Genomic DNA, 15,055 nt, shown 5'->3' with positions numbered 1-15,055 from the left:
TGCTTTTTTCCCATGGCAGGAAATGATCAGAAATCCATCTGATAGGCCAGTTTACAAGAAACAGCTGATGTAATTTTGATAAAGCTCTCTTCTGGTTTCACAAACCAAAGCGTTTCAGACAAATGGGCAGGAAGTCCATTCGGACATACTGTTTTCCATGAAACACGCAAAAAGATCAAGATCCCAAAGAGTGAAGAGAAATAGACAAGAAATTAAAGTATTTATCATGTTTCTGTTTGAATACTACATCATGTTTTCATGTTGCCTTCAGAAAACTACATGTCTACAGCAGATAGTGAAGCTTCTCCTTCCTTCAGGTAGCAGAGGCACTGGAATTGATAATCACACCGAGAGACAAAATGATACAAGTAAAAGGAAATTATTTATTTATATATTTGTTCAAAATATTATTACAATGATAGAACATTATTTTAAAAGGAAGACCATCTTATATTCGTTTAAAACTAGCCTGTTAAGCATATATTTTTAAACTCTAATTTTTCATACACATAATAAAAGAAAATTATATTTTACAAATAACTATTTTTATAGATCTTATGAAAAAACGTGTTCAAAAATAACTGCAGAAATCTGCCTTTTTAAATGTACAAAACATCTTTACTGTGTTGAAGATAACTTTCTGAAAAGCCAAAAATATTTAAGTCAATAGCTGAGTCCACATCAAACCCTACCGAGAGCAGTAGTGACTTAAAAATGAAGACTGTTGTACAAAGTACAGATTTTGTTTGTCTTAATTCCTTACATATTCATATTTGCTTTAAAAACGTTTTAGAAAAACTGCTATTATTAAACCTAAAATCCTTCCCTATCGGCAGAAAAAATGAGCCACTGCAACTGTCTCTGTTTATTAAAGCATCTTTTCTTCTGTGAATCTTCTGTTACTTAAAGAGAGTTTCACCACTAATATCAAGCAAAAAATTTCTTCAGTCTATCACTGTGTAATCTGTTTTATTCTCGCTTGGTTTTCCCTCCTAAAAGAAGTAATGTAAAGAATGAAAAGTATTACAAAAACTTTAATACATTATCTGAAGAAGTAATAACTCAAGTACTTTAGCTGACGAGGCTTATGTATAGACTGGCTCACTGTAAAACCAAGTGTTTAATTAACTCAAAACCAATTGCAACTAATGTTGCTTGACTTTTGGTCAGCTATAACCAGTCTAACACAGTGTGTGTATGTCTTTCTGTCTTCGTCTCTTCATTACTTTATTTATTGTCCCTTCTGGCACTTCTTCTGGAATGAGCTTTTTAAGAAGGTGCGGTATCCTGGATCATCTACATACTCATTCTTAAAACGGGAACTCAGGACTCTCTGTCTCTTCTTTTCTCCCAGGATAATATCTGCTCCATAAAATGTGTCTTCAAATCTCATGTCAGAGGCTGTAGACTAAAACCAGACATTAAATAGACATTAGTACTGGTAGACGCTACCATGTTCGGATTTATGTGGAGTTACATGGAAATACAGGTACTTGCCACTAGATCATCATGACACTTACTATATGATTGATTATTCAGTTACAACAGAGTTTTAAGAAAGACGTATAAGTACTAAACATATAATTTAAACACATACTTTGAAGTACAATTTTTACTTTTCCATGTTTTGCATGTACGGAAATTAATTTTCTGCATCTTTAGTGTTCCTTAGAATTATGACTAATATCAGCAAGGTTTGGTTTTATTCAGAACTCAGAAAATCACACTCATTCAGAATGCAAAATAGCAACACGGAAGTAACATAATTGTTGGGTAGGTTCACTCCTAGCAGTACCAAGCATTATCCACCACTCTGTTTTATTCAGACTTGTTTTAAGTGCAAGGTACGTCAAGGACTTCTGTTAACAAACTGGTGTGCTAATTGATTTGCTAAGAGCTGGAATCAACAGCTTTTTCCCAGCAAACTTAAAGAATCAACTGTAATAAAAAAAGCAGGATGGCAAACAGCAATCCATGTGAGAAAACGTGGTGGCAGAGAGTTTAGGACCAAATTCTGTTAAGTTATTAAGTAAAATATCCACAATTAGGAAAAACATTGGTTAGAAGAAATTGGTCTCATATATTTCAAGAAGGGGAAACAATGTCTTTATTCAGCATGAGGAGGTGAAGGAAGTGTTAAGCAAACCTTGAGGAGTAAATCAATTTTTTAAAGAACCTGAGGGAACAGCAGGGAATCATGGAAAGGCCTGTGCACGGACTGGATATTGTAGTTGACCAAATTCTGTGTTTTTTAGCCTCTATCTAACTTCCATATAAACTGAATGGTGCCAATTACAAAAATAAAATACTGAACTACAAAAATATCATTTTAAAAAGAGCATGAACTCAGTTATGCCCATAGTGACATATTAAAACATGGACATCCTGCCAGTGTGCATTCACCAACAGCCTCAGATTTCTCGGTCTCTCTTCCATCCCTCACACTTTCCTGCCACTCATTATGGCAATCCTTGCCCTTGTCACAGTCTAAAAATGTATAGCCTCCACGTAAGAGATAGCTGTTGATGATGACTGAAAGGAGACACTGATGCAAGTAGGCAAGAAGGATAATAAAGGGAAGTCAGATTTACTTACGTGCACCTACATGTAATGCTGTGTTAGGCCATCAAAGTCATCCAAGCTGATGCATGCCTGAAGAATCCACTCTTATATCATTTCCCTATGACGCCACAGACCCAACTCTCCAGAGTCAAATTAATGTCACATAACAGATATGTAAGCAGGTGTTGTGTATGAGCCTACCACCTTGCAGCAATGAAAAGTACACTGTGTATTGCTCTCCCTTTCAAAGCTTCATTCTTCTAACAAGAGAGACATCCTTTTTTCCCCATCAGTACTGAATTATTATTTCTTCTCATTTATGAGAAGAACTTAGCATCTTTATGCTCTGGTGTTAGATTAAGAAAGGTAACTTAACTTACAAGGCATGTTTTTGAACAAAGAACGCTAAACTGGAACACGGACTTGTGATGAGCACAATGCATTTCTGAGTAGAATCTGTACTGAATTGAACTGCACAAACACCTAGCATTAGTGACAAAGACAGATCTGTTTCCTCCAGTGTCTGTGCGGCAGAACTTTTCAAACTTCTGCTCCTTAAGAAACTCAGTTCTTTTCTGAATGGTTATGTATTAAGCCAGTGGATATTGACTGAAACCACAAGAAACTGGAAAAATAAGAGGCTCTGGTTTTAAACCAAAGACCAGTGAAATGCTGGATATCCTGGGAGTGATATTAATGAGTTTAGACGCGTCAGGAGTGCTGTTTCTTAGGACAAGTTAATTGCATTTTTATTAAATTAAAAGCATTTAAAATCTCAAAGCTCTGATAATTTGGAAAGTTTCTCAAGAAGTATGGACGTTATAAAAGCATTTATCTGTTATAATTCACCACAGTGAATTATATTCCATCCCAGTGACTCCTTTAGGAGACAAGAATTAAGTCTGACAACAGCATTTGCCTGTACTGGAAATACAACAAACCCATTTTGAGCATACAAATACCATGAAGTTATCAGAAAATACTCACAAAACGTGCTTTTACTCTTTTAGGAAGTTCTTCATCTAGAGTATAGATCTCTTCTCTCTTCATTACTATTTGAGAGCCATCCTCAAACTCAACCTATTGAAAAAAAAAAAAAAAGAGTACTAAAAAATAATAATTGTGATTTAACTCTGAGAAGTTTCTGGGGATGTCTGATTAAAAATGCATCTACAAGGAGAGAAGATATGAACACAAACATTTGCTATTTTTGAGAAACTAAGAATTTCTTAGAATCTTCATATGACAAAAATAACGTCTAAGCAAAGAGACTTCAAAATCAACATTGACACACACGCAATAAAATAAAGTTTATTAGGGATGCAGAGCAGTAACAACAAAGACAAAACAATTCTGCAGGGCCGATGTATTAAAATGTCTTCATGTCATTTTAATTTGCCTCATTTTTCTTTCCTTGCTTCTAATAAATAAATAAATAAATAAATTTAATTTTAACATCCTGTGCTTCAAGGTTGAGGAAGACGATGTCAAAAGAAACTAAGTATGAGTGACAACTAGGGAAATAGCAGTTAACAGAATTTTATTGAATCTGATGGAATTTCTTTAAAATGCTCTGTTCAGAAGATGAAAAGCTTTATCATGCTTAGGTTTAGATTTAATCCAACATGAACCCTGTTAGCAGAAAATGAGAAAGGAAATGTAACTAGGTGTGGGGAATGTTAAAATGCTGAGGCTTTGAAGCATTTATGCCTTTTCAGTAGCTGCTGATTTTTTTTTTCATACTTCATCTAACAATTGTGACTTTCAGCTATTATCTAGGACTGCAGTTTTAGTTCCTACAGAAACTGTACTTAAAAGTTCAGCAAGAACTTAAAAGAAGTCCCATTCCATTTAATGATACCACTTCAATGACAACAGACTTGTACTGGAATAATAAGTCCAAAAGCATAGATATAAAAACATTAGATTATTAAAACTGAAAAATCATGCATTTGAAGTTGTAGATGGAGTCAGTTTTGTAGGTCCAAATTAAAACCTTGCCTTGACTGACAGTGTCAAATTAATTTTAACAGCTGAAGAATCCAATACAGTATATCCACTGTCAAAAGTAAGGGTACAGGTACATGAAGTATTAACTTCTTTAAAAGCAAGATCTCTTTAAGAACAGTTTAAAAGGGATGCACAAATCCAGGTTGCATTTAAAATCCAAAGAAAACTCCACAGAGCACAGATGTGTAAAAATATCACAGAAGTCATCTTTGCCCCTCTGTTCCTGTTACTAACCCTATAGGCCAAGTCCGAGAGTGGCATTCCAGAGGAACCTAAAGATCCCTTTGGCTTAAGCTCGTTTAATCAATGTCCATTTTATTATTTTTCACCATCATCTGTGAGCAGACTTGCTGCTATTCCTTCTCCTTACTGCATAGCACATTTCATAGTATGTTTTTCCTTTCTATCTGCAGTAATGCTTGTTATGCATCACCAGTGAAAGAATCAGGCAGGAAATAAACTCCCCTGGTTCCACGCAATGAGAAAATTAATGGGCAACGACTTTTGTTTTCAGTGGTAGGGTAAAGTGGGAGGAGACTGTTTCATACCACAGAATCTTACAAAAAGTTTGCTGCGTGAAATATGTTCAAACTTTGCAACTGGAAGGTTTACAGCTATAATTCAGCATGGAAATGCACTGGAAATGTATTTGCCATAATGTTAAAGGCAAACATAAGCACTTCTCTAAGACTTCCAGTTGTTTTGTGATTCAAGCAAAATACAAAACCACTGTCTCTAATAACTCAAACTCATTCCAGACTGCATATACTACATCATAAATCATCTATTTTATCCAGCAATTTATTTTATTTGCACTTCTGCAGCTGTACTGTGTCTGTGTACCACGTTATTCTCTCTGTAAGATTTTCTTTCACCACGACAACAAGATTAAAGGATCAGTGGAAACTGTAGAAAACAACGGGGTGAATAATTTAATCACCTCAAATGAAAATCTAAAATAAACACTGAAAACAATCATATCTACATTAAAAATGACATCGCACAGGTAGACCTCATTAACAGTTTCATTTGAAATATACACCTACTTCATTTGCAGGTATAACTCTGCCTGGGGATTGTGTGGGGTAACTGGGTGGCAAATGTTAAACTAGATAACATGAATTCTGGCAAATTTTGTCATAGCTCCTGCATGCACAAGCATTCTCACATTCTGTACAAATGTCTCATGAAGATGAGAACAATTCAAGGATTTATCCATATTTGGATATTTGAACAGATTTGTTGTATCAGATGAAAACTGTTTCAGAGATTCGTTTTCAGTCTTTCCTTTTGTGGCACCATACAAGAGAACATGAAAAAGCAAGAGATTCTCTTGGTATGAAAATCTCAAGTGTCCAATAGAGAGTAAGAGAACAGTGTGCATGTATGCATGTGTCCTAGAGGCTGTGTCGGAAACCATGTATAAACAGGAAACACTACTAATTGTCTTGGAGTTAGTCTTGCACCTTGCATGTCACAGACTTTCTGTAATCTGTGGTCATGTTTGGCAGCCCTGTCATACAGACTAAAATGCTTGCAAAATTTCAGAAATCCTGTATAGTACAACTTGGACATCCTCTAATCTTTGCTGGACTCCCAGTTTGTTAAAAGAGTTTGTCTTGTTAAAAGCAGTTCACAGTAGTCTCTAATGATTATTATCCACTTCTGGCAGTTCAGGTTGGCAGTGATGAGGTCAAACAGAGAAGCCTGAGGACTATTAAAAGGAACTTCAGGGTTTTGGGGTGGCCAGTTGAAGGATTGGGAGTACAGGTAGTGCTTCCCTCAGTCCCTTATATGGCAGGGAAAAATACTGAGAGGAACAGGAAAACCCACCTGATCAACACATGGCTAAGAGACTGGTACCATCAGAGGGATTCTGATTTTTTTTTTTTAACTATTATTTTTTTAATTCAGAGCGGGGTTTATTCAGCACCAGAACTACTAGAGAAAGATGGAATTAATCTGCCTCAATGGGGAAAAACAAATAAAGGTAGGTTTGCTAGAGACAAGACTAAGGGTGGCATGCCAGAGATGTGGGTGAGACCAATAGCCTAGCTGAAGTGCATCTTCACCAATACACACAGCATGGGCAACGCGAAGCACTCTTCACTGTGCAGTAGGAAAATCTAGTCACCATCAACAAACACAGTGGGATCATTTTCATGACTGGAATACTGCAATGGAGAGCTACAAGCTCTTCAAGAGGGATAGGCAAGAAAGGATGATTGGTGGGGTGGCTCTCTATGTTAGAAGTGTTTCAGTATTGTAAAGCTCAATCCTGGAAATGACACGGTCATGTCCTTATGGGTAAGGACAAGAGGGAAGGCCAATGAGACTGATATTTTGGTGGGAGTCTGTTACAGAACACCCAGCCAGGCTGAAGAGACAGATACAATGTTTTACAAGCATCAGACAATAGTCACACAATCACTAGCACTTGTTTTCATGGAGGTCTTCAATTTACCTGACATTTGCTGGAAATATAATATGGTACAGTGGAAGCAAAACAGGAGGTTCCTGGAGTGTGTGGAAGATAAATTACTGAAATAGCTGGTAAGAAAGCCTTACAGGGGAAGCCTTCTGCCAGGCTTGCTGCTCATGACCAGGGAAGGACCAGTGGGAGAAGGGGTGGATGGAAGCTGTCTTGGGCAGCGTGACCATGGATGGAATTCTATATTCTTGGTAAAGCCAGGAGTGGGGTCAGTAAAACTTGTACCTTGGAGGACAGACTTCAGACTGTTCAGGACACTACTTGTAACAATTGCTTCAGAGCCAGTTGTGAAAGGGCAAAGAGGTCCAGGAAAACTTGAATTTCGTCAAGAAGGAAATCAAGTCACCAAGCTACTCTCAATGATATTTGAAAAGTTGCGACAATCGTGTGAAGTTCTTGGTGACTGGAAGAAAGGCAGCATCATACTCCTTTTTAAGTAAAGAGTAAGGGTGAAAAGAAAGTCCTCAGGAACTACCAACTTGTCAGTCTTACCTCCATGCCAGGAAAGATCAAGGAGTAGATCCTCCAGATAGGAAGATGAAAGAGGAGAACCAGCATAGCTTCACCAAGGGCAAATCCTGCTTGATCAATCTGGTGGCCTCTTATGATGATGTCACTGCATCAGTAGTCAAGGGAAGAGTCACTGATGTCAGCTCTCTGGGCTTTAGTAAGGCCTTCAGCATGGTACCCCACAGCATCCTTCTCTCCAAATTGGAAAGATAGAGATTTGATGGGTGGACAATTCAATGGATAAAAAAGTGGCTGCAGGATCAAGTCCAGGGAGTGGTGGTCAATGGCTCAATGGAGATCAGTGACGAGTGGTGTACCACAGGGGTCAGTGCTGCAACTGATACTCTTTATTATCTTCATCATTGACACTGACAGTAGGGTTGTGTGCAGCCTCAGCAAGTTTGCAGACGATACAGATCTGTGGGGTGCAGTCAACACACTAGAAGGATGGGATACCAGCCATATGGACCTAGACAGGCTTGAGTAGTGGGCCCAGGTGAGCCTTGTTAGGTTCAGCAAATCCAAATACAAGATCATGCACCTGTGCTGCAACAACCCCCACTACCAATACAAGCTGAGGGGTGAAAGGATTGAGCATAGCCCTACCAAAAAAGAGCTGGGAGAACTGGTGGATGGGAAGCTGGACATGAGTCAGGAATGTGCCATTGCAGCCCAGAAAGTCAATTATATCCTGGGCTGCATCAAAAGAAGCATGGCCAGCAGATTAAGGGAGGTGATCCTGCACCTCTACTCTGTGCTGGTGAGGCCTCACCTGGAGGTGAGGACCAGGACCTCACAGCGTCCAGATGTGGAGTCCTCAGTACAGAAGAGAAGTATATTTGTTGGAGTGTGTCCAGAGAAGAGCCACAAAAATGATCCAAGGACGGAACAGCTCTCCTATGAAGACAGACTGAAAGACAGGAGGCTGCTCAGCCTGGAGAAGAGAAGGCTGCAAGGTGACCTGATTAAGGCCTTTCGTTAACTAAAGGGGAGCTACAGGAAAGAATGGGAAAGGATCTTTAGCAGGGTCTGTGGTGACAGAGCAAGGGGAAATGATTTCAAGCTTAAAGTGGGTAAATTTAGTCTGGATGTAAGGAAGAAGTATTTTACAGTGAGGGTGGTGAGGCACTGGAACAGGCTGCCCAGAGATGTAGTTGATGCCCTGTCTCTGGAGACTTTCAAGGCAAGGCTGGATCAGGACCTGGACAACATATCTAGCTGTGGATGTCACTGTTCATTGCAGGGGAGATGGACTAGATGACCTTTGAAGGTCCCTTCTAAGAATTATATGATTCTAACACAAATGCATAGGAACAGGCTGTCTCCATGTGCCAGAAGATGAGCTGACGGGGCACAGGTTACATCTTGAGTACAGCATTCAGTTTTGGACCCCTTACTAAAAGAAAGACATTGAGGCCCTGGATTGTGTCCAGTGAAGGGCAATAAATCTGGTGAGGAGTCTTGAGCACAAGATGAGTAACTGGGACTGTTTAGTCTGGAGGAGAGGCACCTAAGAGGAGACCTTATCCTTCCGTACAACTACATGAAAGGAGGTTGTGGCGAGTCCGGGATCAACTTCTTATCCCAGGTAACAGCAATAGATAATGACCTGAAGTTGCACCAGGGAAAGTGCAGGTTGGATATTAGGTAAAATTTCTTCTCAGGTGTGGTTGCACATTGAAAGAAGCTACTCAGGGAAGTGGTAGAGTCACCATCCCTGGATGTGTTCATTAAATGTGTAGATGTGGTATTTAGGGATGTGGTTTTGTGGGCATGGTGGTGATGGATGGACGATTTGATTATCTTTCTTGTCTTCCCCAAACTAAATAATCCTATAATTGGTATGCTGAGAAACTGCAAACCTTACTAACATCCTTTGCTAGTCCATTTTCCATTAATTATATTGTTCTCATCATGTTGTCTAAGAGGTCCAAAATAAGACAAAAAGCTAATTTTTACTATTTCAGTTTTAAACAACACATTAATCTAATCTCACAGTATTCCTTAGAAGACCAACTGTTTAGAAGATTAAATGATTAGAAGATTACTGCTACTGTTGAACAATAATCTTTATATTTTATTTAAAACAAAACTTTTTTACTTTCACAAAATAACACATCTTATATATTTAAGCAAAGGGGTAAAATTTAGAGACTAACTCAAGGGATCAGGCATTTGAGGACCTGAGCTTGATTGCAAGTCATTGGCAAACAGAGAAGGTCAATGCAGCATATCATTTAGCCTCCCCATGCCTTAATTTATCTACAGACATAATAGCAAATTTGCCATTTTTGTACAGTAATGTGAAGCCTTCAGATGAAAAGAGTTACATAAGTGAAAATGATTATATACATATAAAAGAAATGTACCTAGATTTTCATTCTTAGAGAAGTACTATTATTATTGTGATTGTTTTATTGCAGTTTCTACCATTCACTGGGGTACTCAAAACTGCTGACTGATTTTTTCTCAAAGGTAAGTAAAAAAACAAAACAAAACAAATAAAAAAAAAACCCACGAAAAAACAATTATTGTGTCTCTGAAATCAGAAGTCAGCTTTTTAGCCTTAAAAACCTTTTAAAGCTGCAGTATTCTGTTTCATTTTGCTTTTGCTAAGGATAAAACACTTCTTAGATTATTTGTTAATTAATTCAGAAGTATCTTGTACAAATGGAAGTGTAGCTATTTTCACTCTTCTTTTTACTGTTTTTTTTCCATCCTTTCACAAAATGCCTGGGGCACATTGTGGTCATAAACTAATAATAGATTTTATCTCATTAATGATGTAATTACCTGAAATCAAATAAATAACTGATTTGGAGACAGTAAGTAAATGACTTGGAAAAAAAATAACTATTTCTCTTAATATTCTACCTGTTCTCCTTTATAAAATGAAGACTACTGACTGAGTTATATTAAATAACCTTTTTCAAAATTTTATTTCATAAGATCAAGTGAAAGCTCAAGTCGGACGAAATGCACAGTACTAGTTAAGGTTTTAGACAGCATTATGCACTGGTTTAAAGGCAACAGCAGTTGCAATTTAGTCCATACTCCTGCAGATCTGAAGTTGTGGTCTGCCACTCCAATGCTAGAGCTGAATAAGCAATAAAGACATCTCAAAAATAGGAGTCTGGTAATAAATATAGACACTCACCTGATACATGTGAGCTGTGTTTGTTCCGAGATACTTTGCACCATACAGCTTTCCATCAGGCCACTTCACTTGAACAACCTCTCCCTCTGCAGGTGGGCCCAGCTTTAGGCAATCTCTGCTCTATTTACAAAGAAGGATGGATTCTCACGTCAGGGAGCGAGCTAATACACTTTGAAATTACCAGTAAGCTGCTTCTTACAACTTGATAATTGGAGAAGATTTATTACCATGTGTGTTTCAAGTTTTATAATCCTGCTAATGGGCTAACAGAAGATACTGTTAGCCTTTATGAAAATGAAATACTGACCACAGAAACTCTCTTAACAGCTTGATGCTGCATTGGCAAGGCAACACATGCATAAATCAGATAGCTATCAGCAACTGTGATACATTTCCCCAAATTAATTTCTGTCACACATTGAAAATAAAGATCACTAAAGAGCAATTGAATATGTGCAACAATTTCTTTTACATATTCAAATAACTCATGTTTTGTTAATTGCAGCACATTTTTGCTAGATGCTAACTTCGCTGACTGAAACATGCAGTTATAGATCAAACTATAAATGGTGAGAATGTCAATGAGTTCTTTGCATAGCTGATGGAGAAACACTGAAATAGTCTAAATACACATAATGAAGAACAGGTGAGGTTTTCTGTTTCGCTTGTTATTTTTCAGGAGTTACAAAACATGTTTTTTTCTCGTGTTTTGGCAAAATTTGTGCTTGATTTGTAGAGAATGACAGAGCAGCACAGTTTATACTGCTCGTACATCCTTGCTATGGTTTCTTTTGCCTTGCACGGCTCAGGTCTGACCCAAATGACTTACGTGAAGAGCGCACTATTCACATCAGAAGCCAGTATGATGGGCATGGGAAGGACCATGCCAGTTCTGTGCTCATTGAGTCCTTTAAATCACCCATGACAAATATTCACCCCCCAGAAAGCATTTGTACTTTGTAGTGACTACCTCAGAAAACTTGTGAAGCAGATTAGAGCTAGTTTAATGGTTTCCTCCTAGATGGAGATTCGTGATATCTGAGCTCACTGCTGAGAGGCAGAACAGGAAGGGAGAAGGTAGAGCCAAGGGCTCAGATACAAGGACTTAGGGGCAAGGCCCTTCAGGATCTGGTGTTACCTCAGGTTGCTGTGTTTCACTGTTTTCAGTCTCAAATTTACATACAATAATTACCAAACTGTATTGCTGGGTTCACCTGGCTTTTCTAACTGATGCCAGGGATTATGACAATCAACTTAAAATATGCAAGAACATGCTACAGTGATCCTTACTGGAGCACGATTATGTTACAATAGCACATTAGCCCAATCCAAGCCTGGTAAACTGTTTTTAATCATATATATCCATGAAATTGATTCATCTCATGAGAAAAGGAGAATAATGCTGAGCTTTTGTAGAAACATGCACTCCTGTAAAACAGATGACAACGCTGTCTGTCTCTCAGTAGGTCTCCAAGGGGACAGCTCCAAGACACATCATTTGTGTTTGCCTGGCCAGAGCTTTTGTGACAGACACAGAACCATGTATCCTTTTAGTATCACCATATTTCCGATGGGTCCACCCACTTCTGGAGTTGGAAATGGCACTCTAGTACCACAGGAAGGGAGAAAGAGGAAGTTTTTCTCCTTGACTGTGAAGATGCTCAATAGTGTCATTATATTTCTCCCTTTTCAACTGCTAAAGCATAAAAAATAATGGAGAGAAAAAAAAAAATTGAAAAAAAAAAAGTCTTGACAAAGAGTCATGGAACATAGCAGATTTCCTTAAAACAATCTATTAACAATGTCAGGCCAAACATTAATTTTCTAAGAACAAAACCCTATCATGAATTGGTCCCTCTGCATCTGGTAGAATAAAAAAGTCTCACAGCTTCTCTAGGTTGGATAATGGAATTGCTCATATGGAAAATTAACAGTTCCCATGCAAATAACTAAGGAGAACTGGAATTATGACACAAATCCATCCCTAATATGTATATATAAACAAAGTACCTCACTTTATGCAACAACATTTGGGAAACTCATACTAAAACATTTGAGTTGATTACTGCCAACAGTTCCTAGCTTTTCTTGTATTACACAGCCATTTAAAAGGTTCTACCTCTTTACTGTAAAAACAATCCTCATCATTTTCTTCTGAAGGCATGGTCAGACCTATTTTTCAGGCCAAAACTAACAAAACACAACCTCACTCTTCTCAATTTTATCATGAAAAGTTGGGCACAAGATAGGGCAATCTCTGAACATCCTCATACACCAGATGTAAGTAATGCACACTTCAGACACACTCTCACACATTATAAGTTTACAGATAATAAAAAAAATCATTCTAAGCAAAAACTTGTAGAGAATAACAATTCTTAAACTTTTTTTAAAAAAACAGGATGTTTTTTCTGAATTTAGAAGCATATATTTTCATATTCATGACATGCATTGAGCTAAAACAGTAATTAATCCATTAGTAATAATTGTTGGAATGATAAAGAAAGTTGTTTTATGCCTAACTCTGTCACAAAGTTTTCTTATGTTTTTGTTTCCCCTGATGTCCTTTTCTTTTTTCCACAGTGACTGAACTATACTTTGGTTCACAAAAGCCGAAGAAAATATCTGTAAGTATGAACTCTAGTTGCACCATCATGGTGGTGATTGTTGACACCAGCTGAACAGAAGAACATGGACCTACACTAAGAAATAAGGAAAAAAGAAGACATAGAAATGTTGTGAGATTCCAAAAATCTGAATTGCAGCCACTAACACCTGGAGAAAATAATATAATTTATTTTTAAAAATGGAAAAAATATGTTCAGAAGACCCTCCTAAATCAAGGCTAGAAAGTATAGATTTAAGATGAATTTAAGAACTGTTGAGATTTCTCCAAAACTGTCAGAAGTATATATCCCCTGGATAACTACAGTTTGATTTTGACAATGTTTTTCTTTACAATAATGGTATGAATTCATCTATTTCAAATTCTGCATATATTTTGGAAATTACAAAAATAGAAGCGACTAAGATTTCTTCTACATTTTATCCAAAGCAACCATACTGAAAACAACTACATTTATTGAATTCAAAGGACGCACAAAATTAAATCCTGTGATTCTTGAAGTCAGCAAGGCTAAATTTCAGTGCTACTGAGCAAGTCATCTTCTACAGGTGTGGCTCATATCTTCAGGCACTGACTGGCTTAGAGAAGCTGGAAAGCAATATTGATAGTAGAAAGGATACTGTAGTCTTTCATGTAAAGATTGTAGTAGGAAATGATGAAATTATTCTGAGACTACAGATATCAGCCGAAGTTAATTTACTGAGTCTCTGGTTTGACAGAAAGCTAGATAGAGAAGAAATCTTAGAGAGGAAAATAGAGCATAGCTGACATAGAATATATTAGCACTTAATGGGGGAAAAAAAAAAAAAAAAGTTTGAAGGTTTTTTTTTTCCCCAGTGAGGAAAGCAGCAGTTGAATGAAAAAGACCTAAAGACTGCAATGCATCATTTAATAACACTTTCAAAATCTTTCTTCTCTGTTTAAAAATCTGATTATTGTTGGTTTTTTTTTCATGTTTAAAAACCTGAAAAGACACTCAAAAATATTTCTCATGTTCAGAATTGCTCCAGAATCTAGCATCAAAAAAAGTTTTTCATAAGCTTGCACAACATTCTGCCTTTCAACTGTCAGCTTAAAGCATGTCTGATCTTTCAGGAGCTTAACTGGAATCAAATCCTTCCAAACTTGATTTAGTCTTAGGTGAATGTGACATGTGATTGGTGGAGAAGGGTCAATTAACTCCCTTCACTTAAAACAGTAAGATCAGAGCCAAAAAAGTAAACTTTGTATTTCAAATCATAGCAATAACATTCGTCATTTTATCTCTAGACCTTATTTGAAAAAAAGGAAAATGCCCATATGGTATTGTTTAAAGGAGCTATAAATCTAGCAATAGTCTAATATTTTAAAATGTTACTGGAAAACAGTCATGACAAAATATCAATATTTGTTTTATCAAATCACAAGACATCATCATCTGATCACCTGGATTTTGTTATTTATTTTGATTATGTGATCCTGCTCTAACTCAAGAGAGGATGCAGGGATGAAGGGCTCTGATCTGAACCTCCAACTGATAAACTCTATCACTATGTCTTGTTTTAAGAACTGCACATTGCCTCCCACTCATACTTCCACATGAGCCTCCTGTGGAACTTCTATCAGGATGATGGAAATCAGTTTTCATTTTGATCAGATCAGAACACTGTCTGAAGGAGACTACTAAACTCAGTTCTTACAGCTGTGCTCCTACAGTGAG

General features: G+C 37.3%; 1 protein-coding gene across 1 annotated transcript in view; it reads right to left on the bottom strand.

The window, feature by feature from the left end:
- Positions 1–365: 365 nt before the first annotated feature.
- LOC107306117 (lysine-specific demethylase 4C-like) overlaps positions 366–15,055 on the bottom strand; it is a 131,287-nt gene continuing 116,597 nt past the window's right edge. The window contains exons 12-14 of the mRNA XM_015848974.1: positions 10,731–10,850; positions 3,550–3,642; positions 366–1,408 (exon numbers count right to left, since the gene is read on the bottom strand). Coding sequence (XP_015704460.1) covers positions 1,232–1,408; positions 3,550–3,642; positions 10,731–10,850 — 390 coding nt within the window. The 3' untranslated portion in view covers positions 366–1,231. The remainder of the gene's footprint in view (positions 1,409–3,549; positions 3,643–10,730; positions 10,851–15,055) is intronic.

Source organism: Coturnix japonica, chromosome Z (assembly GCF_001577835.2).
Source record: "Coturnix japonica isolate 7356 chromosome Z, Coturnix japonica 2.1, whole genome shotgun sequence".
Taxonomy (NCBI): domain Eukaryota; kingdom Metazoa; phylum Chordata; class Aves; order Galliformes; family Phasianidae; genus Coturnix; species Coturnix japonica.
The sequence above is the reverse complement of the archived record's forward strand: the minus strand, read 5'-3'. Positions and strand labels throughout refer to the sequence as shown.